This window comes from Chinchilla lanigera, unplaced genomic scaffold (assembly GCF_000276665.1).
Source record: "Chinchilla lanigera isolate Chin_1 unplaced genomic scaffold, ChiLan1.0 scaffold00094, whole genome shotgun sequence".
Taxonomy (NCBI): Eukaryota; Metazoa; Chordata; class Mammalia; order Rodentia; family Chinchillidae; genus Chinchilla; species Chinchilla lanigera.
This window is the reverse complement of record NW_004955495.1, coordinates 164,045-183,033: the sequence shown is the minus strand read 5'-3', so window position 1 is coordinate 183,033 and position 18,989 is coordinate 164,045. Positions and strand designations below refer to the sequence as shown.

At 37.3% G+C, this 18,989-nt stretch overlaps 2 protein-coding genes across 2 annotated transcripts; both read left to right on the top strand.

The window, feature by feature from the left end:
- Positions 1 to 372: 372 nt before the first annotated feature.
- LOC102020353 (olfactory receptor 7G2-like) lies at positions 373 to 1,323 on the top strand. The gene has a single exon (XM_005406116.1). It carries the CDS (start codon positions 376 to 378, stop codon positions 1,321 to 1,323), a length of 948 nt encoding a protein of 315 aa, XP_005406173.1. The 5' UTR covers positions 373 to 375.
- A 10,229-nt stretch (positions 1,324 to 11,552) lies between these two features.
- On the top strand, positions 11,553 to 17,004 carry LOC102020026 (olfactory receptor 7G1-like). The gene is made up of 2 exons (XM_005406115.2): positions 11,553 to 12,498; positions 16,967 to 17,004. The coding sequence occupies exons 1-2, from the start codon at positions 11,571 to 11,573 to the stop codon at positions 17,002 to 17,004; spliced, it is 966 nt and encodes a 321-aa protein (XP_005406172.2). The 5' UTR covers positions 11,553 to 11,570.
- The last annotated feature ends 1,985 nt before the right edge of the window (positions 17,005 to 18,989 follow it).

Here is an 18,989-nt window from a genome sequence, read left to right as displayed (position 1 = left end):
CTTTTTGTTACATTTTCAGCACTTGGTGCAAAGAGCGAGTAAGACTTGGTATGTTATAAAGGCAATGGGAGTTAGAGGAGGTGTAGAGAAGGGGAATGGAGGAAGAACATAAGCAAAGATTTGAATGATATGTGGTTTAACACAAATTAGAGAAAAATTTTAAGCACTAGTTCTCCAATGTTAGCGACACCAAATTCTTTTTCAGTGTTTGTTAAAATATGTATTACTGGTCCTCATTCCAGAACTTACCAAAGTAGTGCAAAGCGGTAGTAGGAGGTTTCATACCTAACATCATCTCAATGCTGTTCTTATATAACTTGTATATAAATCATTCATTTTTTTCACCCCATATCTTCTGATAAACTCATTAGCAGTATGGAACCCATAAACAAAACAGTTGCTTCAGAATTCCTTCTCCTGGGACTGACAGATGATCCAGAGCTGCAGCCCCTCATCTTCAGCCTGTTCTTGTCCATGTACTTGGTCACCATCCTGGGAAACCTACTCATCATCCTGGTTGTCAGCTCTGACTCCCACCTCCACACCCCCATGTACTTCTTCCTCTCCAACCTGTCCTTCACTGACATCTGTACAAGCACCACCACGATCCCAAAGGTGCTGGTGAACATCCAAACACAGGACCATAGCATCACTTACACAGGCTGCCTCTCTCAGATCTGCTTTGTCTTGATTTTTGGTGGATTAGAAAGTTGTCTCCTTGCAGTCATGGCCTACGACCGCTATGTGGCCATTTGCCACCCACTGAGGTACACGGTCATCATGAACCCTCAACTCTGTGTCCTGCTGGTTCTACTCTCCATGCTTATTACTACTGTGAATGCCCTAATCCACAGTCTGACGGTGCTGCGGTTGTCCTTCTGCACAGACCTTGAAATCCCCCACTTCTTCTGTGAACTTGTTCAGGTCATCAAACTCTCCTGCTCTGATACCTTCATCAATAGCCTTCTGATATATTCAGTGACTAGCCTATTTGCGGGTGTTCCTCTCTCTGGGATTATTTTTTCTTATACTCAAATTGTCTCCTCTATTGTGCGGATTCCATCAGGAGATGGAAGGTACAAAGCATATTCCACCTGTGGGTCTCACCTTTCAGTGGTGTTCTTGTTCTATGGGACAGCTTTTGGAGTTTACATGAGTTCTGCAGTCAGCGACTCTCCTATTAAGAATATAGTGGCTTCAATGATGTATATTGTGATCCCTCAAATGCTGAACCCTTTTATCTACAGTTTGAGAAACAGGGAAATACAGGGAGCTTTGAGGCATCTGTTTGGTAGGAAACCTTTTCTTGGATTGTGTTCTTGACTTTGGGTTAGAGTTTGTAGAATAAATTAAAGTGATAGAAATCCTGATGAACCTGAGTGCCTGAATGTCCATCACTAAATTCTTCCAAAAATGACTGCATTATATGTTGGCTAACGATATCTCATATTGGATTTACCTTTTATTTTTGTTCAGCTCTGTATTATTTAAACAACTGATTTCTTTTCCTATGCTGCACTTCATTGCTCCATTTCCATTGAAGCAGCACCTCAATGGTGGCTGTTTTAATGAAATTTTATGGCTCTATCTCAGAAGGACATTTTTAGTGGATCGCTAAGACAGGGAAAGTTATCAACAAGGTCAAGTTAGTATCTGGAGGCTATATTCAACCTATTCCTTTGATTAGGACCACAAAGGGTGCACCCCACAGGTGACTCATTGTGAAGTGAAGGTAATAACTTTTCATATTCAGGTCAATAATTACTGAAATATTCCCTCAGAACTGCAACCTCTGAGGTCATGTTAGCTTCCACCACATTTCATTAGTTTTTCAATTTATATCTCAGTTGACTGAGATATAAATGGTTTTGGGATAATGGGACTTTAAAAGTAAAAAGATGGTCAGTTCTCAAAGAAAAGACATTACAAGTCTAATATACTGAGAAATTAAAGTAAATGATTGCAGACTACAAGTATAATGGAAGTCGTGAATGTACAGTTTTGAGAATTAGTGCTTCATTCAGTCCTATATGAGGAGAATTTTTTATTACTTGTTTTCCTCAGAGTAACCAGTTGATTGCAGTACATGCAGGTGTTGTACCTGGACATGGGGCAAGGTACAGAAAACTAGAAGTTCATTGTGGTAGACATTTCTTGGAGTCATGTGGAAAACTTCTTTGGCATGAGTTGAATGGTTGCTATTATTGATACTTCTGTGTTCTAATTTCCATCACTTTGAATATGAATTTCCAGGATAAATGGGTGAATGGTTCTCACATCTATAAAGGGTCTTTTTAGATAGTCAGTTTAGATAGTCAGTCAGATAATCTGGGATGGTCAGTTCTCAAAGAATTAGTGCTGGGATTAGAATTAGTGCTAAGATAATCTGGGATTATCTGACTGAGCCCATACTTTTGTATGTTCTTATAAAGTATAGGGAGAATTTGAATAAATTTAACCAGTGTTTGATTATCAGTATTGCACTTATTTATTTAAAAAATTAAATTTCACAGAAATCTAATGTATTAGCTGGATGTGGTTGTACATACATGCCTACAATTCCAACTACTTAGGAGGCTGATGCAGAGGACCACAAGTTTGAGACTTCCTAGGCAGTTTAGTGAGACTGTCTAAAAAAAAAAAAAAAAATATATATATATATATATGTATATAATGTACTGTTATCATCTCTTTATGTGTGCCTTTACGATTTATAGTATCAATTCATTTCTTTTCATCCAAGTGTAAATGTAATGAATGAATTCTGTATCTTAGTTATTATTATTATTATTGTTATTATTTTGTGGTACTGGAGACTGAGTCTATGACCTTGCTCACACTAAGCAACTGCTCTACGAGTAAACTACATCCCAGTGTTGAATTATTATTTTCATCATCGTATGTTTAACATTCCATCATATCTTTGGTTTAGCACCTATTCATTTGTTTTCCATGCTCTCTTATTTTTCATGAGGCTCAATTTTCATTTTCACCACAAAGCAAATGCCTGTACAGTTTTGGCTGACGGCAAGACTAGCACAAAAAGAAGCCACGTACTTCAAATCATGACATTAGAAAGGATACTTTGAGGGCATCCCATCAGCAAGATCCCACCATTCCCAGGCTCAGGGTCCAAAAGTGAAAAACTGCTTCTAAAAGATAGCCTTAGGGAACCCTGCTTGAAAAGGTTTGGCTGGAGAATTGGCCTGTCAGAATTTATTTCACAGTGCTCAGTCATACAGGCACTCACTCACAGGCCACTGCAGCCATGATTCAAGAGGATCTGGCTACTGTTCAAGCTGGTGAAAGACACTGGCATCATCCACACAGTGCTGGATGAATGTAGAAGTATGTAGAATTCAAGAGTTACAGGGTTATGGAAGCTTCCACCCAGATTTCAGAAGAAGCCTGGGAAGCCAGAAGTGTGCCTCTGAGAAGGCAGTGCATGAAACTGTGAGACAAAAGCTGAAAGTGCAGTGGAGACTACTTGTTTAGGTTTTTTTTCTTGGTAACAATTTCCTACACCATGCGAACATTCTTCTTTTGTAGTTTTTGTCAGGGTTTCAAGACATGCCTGCTGAAACTCGTTCTGCTGCAAAAGGTGATATTTTACTGCATGCAGGGTCTTATGTTGTTCTAGTCTTTTGTCCCCCTGCCCTCATGGTGGACTCTAATAGTCTTATAGGCTGGGAAGATGCTCCTCAGACCTCTGTATTGGTGTATACGTGGTTGTCTCCTTTCAGTGTCTTTCTATGATCTTCCTTTGTGGATGTCTGTGTCCTAATTTCCTCTTTTTATCAGGACCTCTGTCCTATTGGATAAGGTTAATTGTAATGAATCCGTTTTAAATTAATTACCTTTTCAAAGAAATATTTCCAGTGCAGTCATTTTCTGTAATACTGGTATTTTAATTTCAGTATGTGAATTCTCAAACAGAATTATATCCTAAAAATCAGTTCATTTCATCTTCACTTTTCTGCTTCTTGATCCACAACTGTACAGAAGACACCTTCCTACTCCTGTAGGGGGATTGTGAGGACTTTGGGGAGGAGGTGAAGATGCATGAAGCCTCACCCAGAAGCTTCCCAATCCCCACATTCTACTTTCTTAAACTATCAAAAATTTTAAATAGGAGAAGCAGAGATAGCATAATCAGCAACAAGAACGACACATGAGCCCACCTCCCCTTTTTCTAAAACTAAAGTTAAAATATTAACTTTTTGTTATATCTGTTTTAGGTCATTTTAAGTAAAGTAATAAAATATGAGACATATAGGATTCACTTTTCATATGCCCTTCTGTTCCTCTCCTTTCTTCTCCAGTGCATTCCACCTTGATTATGGTGATGTCCTCCATGATGGCTCTTCATTACCTATGCAGTCTTTAATAAAAACAGTAACTATCACATGCATCAGTTTGGAAATGGTGAAATGAACTTTCTTATGACAATATAATGGAATATTCTGGTAGATAAGATTCATGAGGGAGGACTGACTATATCAACATTAGTCTAGAAAATAAAAGCAAGAGAAGACTAATTATAAATCACATATACAGTACCATCTTGTTTCTAAAAAACTTTTAAAAAGCCAACTAAATGCAGATTTTCTTACTGGGAAAAGTTCACAAAACATACTGTAGATTGTGAAAGAATAATCTATAACATTATTACACACTAGTAATTTTCCCTTGGGAGGAAAAAGTCCCATTTGTTCAAGTACATTGAGTGAGGAGCTTCAAATTATCCTTTGTTATTTCTTGCAATGAAATACCTAGTGCATTACAGATTGCATTGCTATAAACATGGGTGCACATATATTGCTATGATATGATGTTTTCATTTCTTCTGGAAAAATACCCAAAAGGGAAATAGCTGGGTTGAATGGGACCTCTAATCCCAGTTTACTGAGGAATCTCTAAACTGATTTCCACAGTGGTTTCACCAGCAACCCAAATGCCCATCAACTGAGGAACAGATAAAAAAGTTGTAGTATTTTTATGCAGTGGAATATTATTCAGCTATAAAGAAAGTTAAACTCGAGGCTTTTATAGATTAATTGACACAACTAGAGACCATACTCATAAGTGAAATAAATCAGACCTGCATGTGTAAACACCATATTGTCTCAATAGTGTAGGAACCTGAAAGAGTAAATAAAATCTAAAAGGTACAATAGATATTGTGAAAGTGAAAGAAACTGCTCAAAAGGAAAGAAAACAGGGATGAGAGAAAAGAGAAAGGAAAGAAAGAAGGGAAAATATGTATATATGTCTACACTGGATGGCTAAGATAATTTTACTGCTGATTCTATTGCTTTATTGAAAGGAACAGTTAATGTTTTATTGTTTGATCAATCTTACATGACTATATTTGTTTGTCTGAGTGACCAATTTGAAGATAAGAATATGTAATACAACAACCATGGTTAATTTCCTATCACCTTGTCTGAAATTCTGTATTACTTGTATTGTTTTTGTGCTATTTTGTAAATGTCTGTGTGTTTGTTAATAAATTTTCATTCTTTTATCTTTAAAATTAAAAAAAGAAATACCTAGTGCAAACACGGTAAAGTGTGGTAGTCGTCCCTGTATTATCCCTTATTATCTACTTTTATACTTATATAATCCATAATCAAAATATTCATACTTGTGCAAGTTCACAAATACTAAAAGTAATCTCATGGTGTAGGTTTTCATATAAATTTTCCTAGTTCAGATATTCATAATTTGTCTGATTCAGAGAACTAACTTATTTATTATTTAATTCATTTTCATCATTACGTAGCTAAATGAATATTTCTATCTTTGGTGTTCCTTTTCTTTCTTTCCTTTTCTACATAACCACGATTCTTAGAGGCAGATTCAGTACTGAAACTTTTCCGTGAAATTTGTATTCATCAAGCTATAGATGAGGACATCTTTCTTTTCTCTTGCATCAGTGGTCCAACTTATTACTTCCTTCTGTGGGATGAAAAGTGTCATGTGCTGTTGTACAAGGCAGACAAACATGTGTGCTTGTGCACATACACACACACACACACACACACACACACACACACACACACAGAGTCATTGAATAGAAAAGTTCCCGCCATAATGCTTGGATTACAGGAATACACCACAATGCCCTGATGAAATTACATATATTTAAGGTGTACAATGTGATTGTTTGAGGAGTATACATTATGAAATGATTATCATGCCACAACTAATGGGTACACTCATCAAGTTCCCAATAAGCAAATGAGGTCAGCTGGGTTCTCATCCTGTTGAAAATTGCTCCCCATCAGAAAACATTTTGGAGCTGGAATTAGATTCAGAGTGTGTGAGTCTAGCATATCACGAATGATCATATTGTTGCTTCTCCTGTCTTCCACCACCATGAATTGCCGCCCCTCTGCCATGTGCCACTCTGCCTTGAAGCCAGCCCATTATGGATGAAACCTCTACAAACTGTGAGGTAAATAAACTTTTCCCTCTCTAACTTTGGATGTTGGGTATTTTGTCCGAGTAGTAAGAGAAAAATAACTGAGACAATTATAAAAGGAAATTGTGAGACCCAATCATCAGTGAACAATACTAATTATGCCCTACTCAGACATGCTAGCAAAGATTTTTCCAAGAGTCACTGTGGTCATCTGTCCATCAGCGCTCTGATGCAGTCTTTCCCCATATAACCATGCACTTTGTGACCACGCTGTGTCACCGTGGTCCCGTGTGGCTGAGAGCCTGAAACACCAAATCTGTAACTGATGAAGTGTTCAGGTGATTCTAGGGCTGCCAGTGTTGGATACTGTGGATCTAGAAATAGACCAGGTAAGTTCGTTCTCACTTCTCTTTCTGATTCTTGGCATGGAATATTTTTGAAGGTGCATACATTTCTTATTCTTTGCTACAGCATCCACGTGTACCACAAAGTGTGAGGAAGATGTGGTGTCAACTGAACCAGTAGAAGTTAGAGTAGGTGTGAGACAGGAGGAGTGGTGGGAGAATGTAAGGAAAGATTTGAGTATTTAATGATACAATATAAGTGAGACAGGGTCTCATGAAGTAGCTAAATTACAGCGCTGCAATCTTCCTGCCTCAACCTCCAACAGTAGGTTATTTTTCTGTTTTTAAAACAATGATTTGGAAGTTGTAGAGATATCAAAGTAATTAGAAATGTGTGGTAAAACTTACATCACACGTTCACAGTCCCAGAATGTGTCAAAGGTAGGTGGAGAGCAGTACCAAAAATTTTTATACCTAACATGTTTCCAAGTAACGCTGCTGTTGCTTATATAGAAACCATTTGTATCATTTCATTCTCAATCTTTTTTTTTCAGAATCATTAAGAGCGTGGAGGTTATGAGTCAAATAGCTCTCTCAGAATTCCTTCTCCCAGGGTGGAAGATGATCCAGAGCAGCAGCTCCTCATCTTCAATCTCTTCCTGTCCATGTTTCTGGTCACCATCTTGGGAAACCTTCTTATCATCTTGGCCATCAGCTCTGACTCCCACCTCCACACCCTCATGTACTTCTTCCTCCCCAATCTGTCCTTCACTGACATCTGTATAAGCACTAGCATGATCCCAAAGATGCTGGTGAACATGCAAGCACAGGACCATAGCATGTCATACACAGGCTGCTTCTCCCAGGTTTCCTTTATTGTGATTTTTGGTGTTTTAGAAAACTGTCTCCTTGCAGAGATGGCCTATGAATACTATGTGGCCATTTGTCACCCTTGAGACACAGAATCAAAATAATTAAAAATGGGCAAAAGATCTGAATAGGCGTTTCTCAAAAGAAGACAGGGGGACAACAAATATATAAAAAATGCTCAATATCTTTCAATGCAAATCAAAGCCACAAGGAAGATGTAGGAATAGTGATATGTTTCTGCAGACCATGACATTTGGGAGCCTGAGGCTAGAGGATTGCTTAAACTCATGTGCTCAAGGTCAACTTAGCCAACATACTTAGGCACTGTTTGAAGTCAAGAAAAAGAATGAGTCACTGGGGACTTAGCTCAGTGATAGTGTATTTGCCTAGCATATGTGGAGGCCCTATGGTTAATTCCCAGCACTAGAAAAAGTAAAAACAAAAAGACCGTAATAAAACATATCACCCCAGTGAGAACTGGTATGATGAAAGCCATAAAAGACAGCATGTCAAAAAGCTTCTGCCTTCCTATGTTTATTATGGTACTATCCACACTAGCCAACATATGCTGTCAACCTAAATGTACACACCAGAGGAATGGATAAGGAAAATGTGTTATGTATACAGAATGGAATACTATTTAGCCATAACACACATGAAATCCTGTCTGTCACTGGAGACAATGTGGGTGAACCTGGAGGATATTATGTTACGTGAAATACATCAAGTATAGAAAGACAAACAACATAATTTCACAAAAGTAGCTCAGTAAAGATGATTCTATAGAAGTGGAGAGAGTAACGGTTGCCAAAGATGGGGTATAATAGGAGGGAGTGGGCAGAAGGGACAGCCCATCTCCAGGAAGAGTGACATTGTTTGAATGGAGTAATACATTCTGGTGTTTTATGGCACTTCAACGTGAATATAATTAACAGAAGTACCTTGTGTATCTCAGTCTAGTTAGAAGAGGGAAATTTGAATATGCTCACCAAGAGAAAATGTAAGTCTCAGAAATGGATCTGCTAATTACTACAAATTGATCTCTACTCAATGTGTATAAGAATCAAATCATTATTTTTGTATCTCACAGATATAAATCATTTGAAAAACAAGTAAATAAATAAATAAAATGCTCTACCTGTCCTTGACAACTAATATATTCCTAGGATATTTTCCTTGATATATGGCAAAAGAAAGTACTTTTTGTTTATGAGATAAGACCACTCAGTCCCTTGACTTTGTCCACTCCCCAAGCAATATTTGAGTATTTTTGTGACTAGGATAATTCTATCTTGTTTTTCATGTTATTTGTCTTATGGCTGATGGAAAAATAGATCTTATTTTATAATTTCATTAGTGAATTGCTATATTTTATTTATTATTCCTTTTTAAAAAAGTGAGTGGAGTTAGGGTGGTTATGGAAAACTTCCCAATGCCATCTTGCCATACATTTCAAAAATCTACATTGACAATGATATATGTGTACCCAAGTTCATAGCAGCAGAATTTCTAATAATAGCTAAGTCTTGAAAACAATACAAAAGCCCATCAGCCAAGGAATAGGTAAAAAAAGATGTAGTCTTTTTATATAGTGGATAATTACTTAGCCATAAAAAAGGATAAACTGGAGACCTTCATAGGTAAATGGATGCAACCCAAGTCCCTACCCATAAGTGAAATAAATCACACTCTTATGTGAAAGCGTCCTATTGTCTCCCTAATGTGAGAAGCTGAAAGAGTAAATATGTTATAAATGTATATTAATTCTGCAAATTATGTCATGTTAGCCTTCCAAAGTCTTTCTTCCTTTTCAAAATTGTTTAATGATTTCAAGTCTTTTGGATTTTCATACCAATATTAGAAAAGCCTGCCAATTAAAAAAACTGTAATTTTCATTAGAATTACATTATTAAATGAGTTTTTGGAAAATTGTTACCTTTAAGTATTCCACCTTAAAATGTTTCTCAATTTCTTAGTTTCCTAGTTTTCTAGGTTTTGTAAATTTTGTGAGATTTATCACTATTTCATATTTTAGTACTCTTATAAATGACGTGTTTTGTTTTTGTTTGTCACCATGAAGTAGAAGTATGGTTGCTTTTCATTATTCTTTTTTCTTTTGTCTTTTTGAGACAGGGTTTCACTATGCAGTTCAGACTGGTTTTGAACTCACTTTATAGCCCAGGCTGACCTTGAACTCATAATGATCTTCCTGCCTCAGCCTCCCGAGCGCTGGGATTGCATGTGTGTACCACCATGCCTGGCTGTTTTTTTATTTTATTTCTTTTAGTACTGGGAATTGAACTCAGGTCTTAACGCTTGCCAGGCAGGTATTGCGCCACTGAGCTAAATCCCCAGCCCCTAGTAGCTTTTCAATAAACTTTATTTTATTAAAAATCTACATTGAAAATTATAAATTCATACTGAAATAATTAATATGGCATAAATGTATTGATAAATGAATGAAAGCATGGAAATCCTTAAATAAAAAATTTTAAAATGGGCACCAACATGAAAGCCCATCTCTACGTGTGAAATGATGGTTGGCTTTTGACCACATGTGCTGACTGTATGGACATCTTTGTATATACTGATATTTGTTGATTTTGCAATTGAATTAGCACCTGAATTAAAAGTGAAGAATCATCATTTCAACTCAGTTTCCAGTTTTGAAAAAATTCTTGGAACCATTGCAGCAATGTTGAACATGTTTATGAAATTCTGATCAAGCAGCCATGGTCCTCCACATACTTTTGGCATTCATGCCAATACATTAGAATCTTCTGTTCAAAGGATGAAAAATAAAACCAGGGCTCAGTAAACTCAATGATATGTACAAAAGACACAGCTGAAGGTCTCTTGGTTAATAGATATAGTTACACAATCTATACGCATAGAAGACATATTTTATGTCTAACAAAGAAGCCTGACTTTCTGATATTAGTGATTGCATAGAGACCTCTTTATTTCTGAGTAGTAGAGAAGTGGCTAGTGTTTTAGATGCAAAGTCCATGAAATGGAGATGAGCAGAAACAAGAGAGAGAAGCAAATGACACAACAATGGCCCTTGGGGCCAGGAAACCAGCCTTTATCAATCCCCCACTTCTACAGAGTTGGTCTTTGAGGACATGCACCTCTGGGATTACAGCCATAGAAAAGTATCTGGAGCTTTGGATATTGAGCCCCAGGAACAGAGAGAAAATAGATGCCATCCTGTGACCACCTCCTTCATCAGTCTTGCCCCAGGCAGGAAGCTGCACCTGAGCTTCATCTCCAAGATGATCCTTCTGGACCAGGAGACTGTTAATTCCATTAATCTGTCTGCCCTTCCTGAGAGCAGATTTCTACCTTCAATATCCAGGTGAGGTGCTAAACATCATTTCTCTTGAAGCCAAGCAGGCCACAGAAAGTCTTTTAGCTCAAGCTTTGGATGGATGAGTAAATACATTACTAGCATTTCATTCTGGGAAGAAATGAGGAGAGTTAAGAAGAAGCTATAAAGATGGTGGGAAATGACTTCCTCCTGTCACTATCTTCATCCAGTCTCCTGATGTTTGTACTAATACACACCCGATTCTTATTCTTCTGGTCTCATAACCTATCAAAGGACAGGGTTCATTTCTTTCAGAGCAGATATCTACCCCTTTTAAAGTAAAATGGATAATACAAAATATTTTGAAAGATTTGAATTATTGTAAAAATGTTGGTGAGGAGATTTTGAGTGTATCAGTTCAAACGCCATAACCAAGAACCAGAGACTATTGTGGCCTGACAAGAGAAATTTATTTTTCACAGTTCTTCATTTTGGAATCCAAAGATTCCAGTTGTTCCCCAGGGAGTTCTTGGCCCCAAGTGATGGTAGCAAATGCTGCCTTGCTGTCCATAATTTCATTCTTTTCACTCCATCTTTTTCCATCAGGTTCTTCAACAATATGAATGTTAGAAATCAAACAGCTGTCTCAGAATTCCTTCTCCTGGGACTGACAGATGATCCAGAGATGCAGCCCCTCATCTTCAGCCTGTTCCTGTCCATGTACCTGGTCACCATCCTGGGGAACCTGCTCATCATCCTGGCTGTGAGATCTGACACCCACCTGCACACCCCCATGTACTTCTTCCTCTCCAACCTGTCCTTCACTGACATCTGTACAAGCACCACCACGATCCCAAAGATGCTGGTGAACATCCAAACACAGAGTCACAGCATCACTTACACTGGGTGCCTCTCTCAGCTCTGCCTTTTCTTGGTTTTTAGTGGCTTGGAGAATTGTCTTCTCGCGGTAATGGCCTATGACCGCTATGTGGCCATTTGTCACCCTCTGAGGTACATGGTCATCATGAGCCCCCGTCTCTGTGTCCTGCTTGTTCTCCTCTCCTTGCTCATCAGCTCTGTGCATGCCCTGCTCCACACTCTGATGCTGTTGCAGCTGTCCTTCTGTGCAAACCCGGAAATCCCCCACTTCTTCTGTGAACTTGCCCAGGTCATCAAAATCACCTGTTCTGATGCCCTCATCAATAACCTTCTGGTATATTTAGTGGCTGGCCTGTTTGCTAGCGCTCCTCTTTCTGGGATCATTTTCTCTTATGTTCACATTGTATCCTCTGTCTTGAGAATGCCATCACCAGGAGGAAAGTATAAAGCCTTTTCCACTTGTGGGTCTCATCTGTCCATCGTCTCCTTGTTCTATGGGACTGGTTTTGGGGAGTATATCAGCTCTGCAGTTATGGAATCATCTAACAGGGCTGCAGTGGCTCCAGTGATGTATTCTGTTGTCACTCAGATGCTGAACCCCTTTATCTATAGTCTGAGGAACAGGGACATGAGCAATGCTTTGAGGAAACCCATCAGTAAGATAACCTGTGTTGCATGATGAGTTGGCATTATTTTTGGATTTGAGTCTCTACAGTACAAAGAAAATCATAGGATTCCTGGTTTTCCAGCATGCTGAGTCCTTTTCTCTCTGCACTTTTCTAAAATGAGTAGATAGCTCATGAAAGATCAGGTGCATTTAACTTGCCTTAAATCCTAAAATTATTTGGAGTCTGATAGTGAAGTTTAATACATGATTTCGTATTCTAAACACAATTTCTTTGCTCAATTACATAGAGGCAGAGCCTGAAACAGGGCTTCTAATTTTCACAATTTTTTTGGTGGAGGTGCAGTTTCAGAAGAAGGTGAGTTGAGCAGGTGGATGTGATAGGACAACTATTTAAGCAAATCTATATTTATATACAGATAATGGTTTCCACCTGGCTGTATGGCTAGGACTACATGAATTTCATTCTAGCATGAGCTCCACTTTGAGTATTTATGACCTACAAAAAGGAGACTGAGCAGTGTTCCTCATCCATACAGCCTTCATGGAAATAATAGTATCTACCATATTTAGGATTATTACTTATAAAAATTTCATAATGATCTGATATCAGTGGCTTGATATAATTGTGTGATCTTTGAAATTAATTAGTGAAGATGCCTGCAGTTTTGTTAAGAAAAGGAAACCCAACATTAGTTAATTCAAACAATAAGGATAGGTACTTTCATTAAAAGGGCTTCTGAGGTAAGGTATATACTAGAACATACAGCTGGCCTTCACTCGCTTCTCTGTGAGGTGTCCTCATCCTAGGTCATTAGATGATTGTTCTAAATGCTGGTATTGCCAGAGACGAAGAACTCGGGACCCTTCCTTGATGCATTGATGTTTAACTTTTCCTTGGATTCATCAGACTTCATCTCTGTAGTGAACTAAGAGTGCCCCTCACAATATGTCCTGACCCTGTCCCAACAATAGATGATTATCTTATATGATACATGGGTCCATCTTACTTGTGTGAGAAGAGGGGATTTAAGAGGGGGAGGTTTCCCAGATTATCTGGGTGGACTCTAAATGTGATCATGTTTCATTATACGACAGACAAAAGAGAAGACACTGAGAAAGTAAGGATGCATTTTAATTGTGGAGACAGATGTTGGATTGATCGAGCCATTATGGATTACCAGTACTGTGGAGTGTCAAGCAGCAAGGGAGAGGCTGTTCTGCCCTACATTTGGCTACTCCACTCTGCTTTATATCAGAGTCATGGACTCTGTTTCAAAAGGAGCTGTTTCAAAAACCTACAGCAATAGTCAGTCATGATGGCACACACTTATAATCCCAGCACTTGGGAGGCTGAGGCAGGAGGATTGAGGTAAGGTACGGACCAGCCTTGGCTACACAGTAAGTTCAAGCCCAGGCTCTGCTATAAAGCGAGACCCTGTCTCAAAAAAAATTAAAAACCAGTCATTAACACTTCTTCCTATGACAAGTATGACCATTACATTATCCTATACTCATCACATTTTATCTGATAAGGATGACATATATCGGCAGCTCAAAGGACACAAAGAACATATGGACTTACTTTATTCTCTCTAACATTCTCTTCCCAGGCCTGCATGCCTCATCTACAGTTTTTTTTCAGGGGTCCCTACTAACAAAGGGTGCCCTGGACCTCTCTGTGGAAACTCACCCACTGCTCCTTATCCTGTATTTAAGAAATCTCCTTTTTCCTTGCTCTGTTCTTGGTAAATTGTTTTACTGCCTGCATCTCCAGACACGGTCTCACATGGCAAGTACTCGAGTGTGTTGCCTATAAAGCTGGCATTTTCACTGGAATCTAATGCATTTTAATCACTCTTATAGATAGGCCTCGAGACTTACTGCAAAATTGTGGGCTTTTTTGACCTTGTTAAATTTCAAACTTACTAAATGGCCTGTCTCTTGTTAGTTTCAACATTTTGCATCATAATTATGCTATTCTGTCTCAGTGTTGCTGATTTTTTCAATATTCTATATTTTTATGTTATGTGTATTAAAATAAAGACATTTCTGGTGTTGATGAAACTTTTAAAATTTTTATATTGGTACACGTTTTCAGTACATGATGTGCAGGTTTGGTATATGTACATATTATGTTGATGAAATTTTTATTTTTCTCTTTGAATATTCTCCTCAATATCTTCTGAAACATGATTTTATATCTGGGATGCAATTACTGGCCATGGCAGAGAAACTTGTCATTCTTTGTTATGTCCAAAAGGTTTTCCTAAGTAGTTGAATCAATATCCTTCCTATTAGATATTGCTATTGTTTACATCATTTCCCAGATATTTTCACTTATTCTGACAATCTGGTGCTTATAAAATAGCACAATTCAAACTTCTTTCATTGTGAGGTTGAGAATCATTTCACATATTATTGCTACTTATTTTACTTTCTTGTGATGTAAGCTTTTATGACATTTCCATTGAGTTGCCTATCTTTTAAACCAGTTCATAATATTTCTTTCATGTCATTGGAATAGTGATTTTTGGATGTTGCATGAATTGCTAATTCAGTCTTTAGAAGTGAATCTCTTTTTGCATGATATTTATAGTATTTATTAGGTGCTCACAATGCTTCAGTTTTTTTAATTTAAAGTTAAAAAAAAACGAACAAAACAGCAGTGAGGACAAAATCAATCTGGTAATCAGAATGATTGATCTGAAAACAAGAATATGCAGTTAAGAACCATTGTTGAACTCCTACCATCTTCTGTGGTGAAGCTCTGCATCATTTCCAATTTTTTTTTTATTGCTTGTTACTGTCTTTGATTGTTTGATCAAGTTGGTTTTTTTTTTTTGGTGCCAGGAGTCAAACTCAGGACTTTGCGCTTTCCAGGCAGACACTTGTGCTGCTTAGCTATATCCCTGGCCCAAGCTTAGTTTCAATATGGTTTAATTTGTCAAAGTTTTTCCTCCTGGTGTAAGCTCAATAGATACAGATAATGAGACCCCTATTTGCCTCTTTAAAGGTTGCCCAGTCTTGCTTTTGCAACTGAACCTGAAACCATCTTAAATTTATTTTTTGCTTTTGATGAAATCCAGGTAGCAAGTTAATTTTTATTTCTTAACATCTTTTGTTAAATAGTTCATTTATTCACTGTAATGCTAATTCAGCAATAACACCACTGTGCACTCGTGAATGGGTATTGTTGTGGACTCTCTTTTCTGAATAATAGAACCACTGCATTTATCTCTGTACTAATTTTATGTCTCAATGATTGTAGTATACCAGTCATCTACAACTATAGTTGTTGTCACAACCAGCCCTAACATATTTTTACAGTTACCTTGTAACACAGATTAGATTTTGATGATTTTCAATTTTTAAAACTATACTGATAACCAAGGCTTACAATTTCTATTAATGACATGTAACATGTGCTTGTATGCATCTGTGTGTATATATGCTTATATATATCTATACACATTTACATATATATATACACACACACACATATCCTCTAGTTTAAATGAAAACTTGATGCTGCAATTATAAAAAAAGAGTGAAATATCAGTTAAGTATTTAGCCCATTTTGATTACAGAGAATGCAGTAGAAACATCTCCTTATAATATGCAAAAGGAGATTCAAATTTACTGAGTCTTGCACGAAATTATTGCATTTTCATGTGCATTGACAATACTACTTCCTGAACTTATAATATGTGTGTGTGTGTGTGTGTGTGAATCTCTACTATTTTGAGTTGAAAAGTGGTGATAGTCTTCTGATATTGTAAGTAAAGGTAGATGTGACTCTAAAGATGCCTAGGAGAAAGAGTATTTGAATTCCTTAGAGAAGAAAGGTTGCTCTTGTGATGGAGAGAGCAAAAAGGGGTTGATGATATCTCAGGATGAGGGTCAGGCAAACCCAGGTTGGGAAGAGTAATTGTTAATTACTCAAATTAGTATAGACCCATAACACTCACCCAGCATAGGAGTCATCTCAGAATGGACCCAAGTCCTGAGTTTATGGAACAACCAAGAAAAAAAAGATAGCTTCTCTTTTCTGATGAGTGGCTTGCCTTGCACATGGGTATCTAAAATAAATCATAGTGACAAGATTCCTGTGGAGTCTAAATGCCTCACTGTTCCACTACTATATTCTTTTAAAAGAATGAATAATGTAATGACCAGGCACATTTTAATGTGGCTTGAAATTCCACCTTGCTGTATCCCTAACTATGATGTTTCACACATGGTTTTAATTCTATAAAGACAATCTCTTTGCTTAGGTTTTACAGAACAGATCCTGAAGCAGAAATTCTAGGTATTTTTTATTTTTTAGCAATTTTCACGGTGGTACACTCTTTGGAAAAGACGAATTGGGAAATAGTTGAGCTGTGCACATTTCTAGGTTAGCTTCCACTTGGTCATGTTGTTGGAGCCATGTGCATTCCAGCATTGAGTTGCTTTTGCTGTGACTCAAGGGGACTGGGACCTTTGTAGCCTCTGAAACAATTACTGAGACATGTTGGTGATCAACTGTAACTTTTTGGGGGAATAAGCATTGACTCTTTTTTGTGTTTTTGCCTATAAAGTTAGAATAATTAGTGATATTAGTGATTTGAGATGATTGTGTGACAGTTGCAATGAAGCTGCCTTTGGTCCTGACACAAAAATGTGATGTTAATATATCTACCAATATAGAGAGGAGTAGATTCCCAAGGCAGGGAATAGACTAGAACACAACGGAGCTTCCATTATTCCTCTATGGGGTGGTCTCTTCCTAAGACCACTTTTCCTCCAGGTCACTGGGTGATAGCAAATGCAAGCATTTTACCTGGATAGGAGGCCAAGGACAGAAAAGTGAGTGTTCTTTTTTATGTCAATGATGAGTAACTTTTCTGTGGACAAACCAGACAGAATTTCTTTAGTGAAATGAATGAGAGCCGTTCCTCAAAATACTGTCCAGTACTAATTCTAGTAATTTATGATGAACTCATGATAAATTGGTGAATGTTACTTGCTCTACAAAAGAGGATTTGCTGAAGAGAAATTTTTCCTGCACTGTTCTGGTGGATCTTTAAGGCAGTCATATTTTCTTGTAAGGCAGAAGGCCAGGGGAAAAGAAGGATGTTTCTAACTGCAAAGATACAAATTGCATTGTTGCAGCCAGTATTTGATTATTTATGTCCTACCAAACTTATTTTCACAGGAATTTGGTACATATTTGATCAACCCTGTAGATATTTCTGGAAAATTTAAGACACACGTATGCTTCTTTTTGGCCATATTAAATTTCAAGTTTAATAGATGAATTTCATGTCATTTTTGTTATTTTTATCCTGTGTTTCAGAATTGATCATGATGTGGTTAGTAGTTTCACATTTATTCTCTGACTCCATATTTATGTGTTGTGACATTAAAAACAAGAAGCACTTCTGATAATGATGCAGTTCAGCTTTCTATTTTTTTCCTATTGTGTATAAATCAGGTTTAAAATTCTTCTCTGTGTCTTCTGAAGGAAAGAAAGGATAATTTTATATTCAGGGCAGAATTACTGGCTATAGCAGATTAACTTGTTCATTTTTGTTAGTTCTCAGGAGTTTTCTGAAGGGATTGAACTGTTTTCCATTATCATTAGTATACCTGTTACTCCGTATCATTCCCAAAACTCACCCTGGCAATGTCATGTGTGTACAGTATCACTTAACCAATTTACATTTGTCTTATGATGAGGTTTAGAGCCAGTTTGCATATTATAGACCCTTTTTACTTCTTAAATAATGTGGTTATGATATTTCCATTGTACTTATTTTTGACTAATTCCTACTATTTCTAATGTAATTGTAATAGCAGCCCTTTATACACACACTATATATATATATACTGGGAGAGAGATGGAGGGGAGAGGGAGAGAGAGACAGAGATAGAGAGACAGAGAGACAGAGAAAGAGAGAGAAAACAAACGTTCTCTTTAGGTACGTATCTGTTTTTGGGTGTGCATTGTAATAGTTAGTAGATGCCTTCAAATACTGAGTTTTAAGATAATTTAATTTGTCAATATTTTTCCTCATGATAGGTACTAAATAGGCCTTGATACCAGCTTCCTTACTTTGACTCTTAAAAGTTTTATAATCTTTCTTTTCTCTGTTAAGACTGAAGCCTTTTGAAATTTATTTTTTGTTTTGAATGTGAAAAAGGAAACAAATTTATTTTATTCAGCAACTTCTATTCAGTGATCCATCCAGTTAGTGCAATGCTAATTAACCAATAAAGATGCAAAGAGTTAACTGTTCATGTTTTCTGAACTCTCTCCTCTCCTCCTTCCTCCCCTTCATTTTTCTCCCCTCTTCCTCCTCCGCCTCCCCCCTCTTTCCTGCTTCCCCCTCTTCTCCCCTCCTCCTTGTCTAATACCGAGGATGGCAGCCAGGTCCCTTTGCATGCTAGGCACGTGCTGTAGCATTGAGATACAATTTTAACTTTTTCTTTTAAAAATAAAAGGAGGAAAACATTAACAGACAGACAACATTTTACAAAATAGCAAAA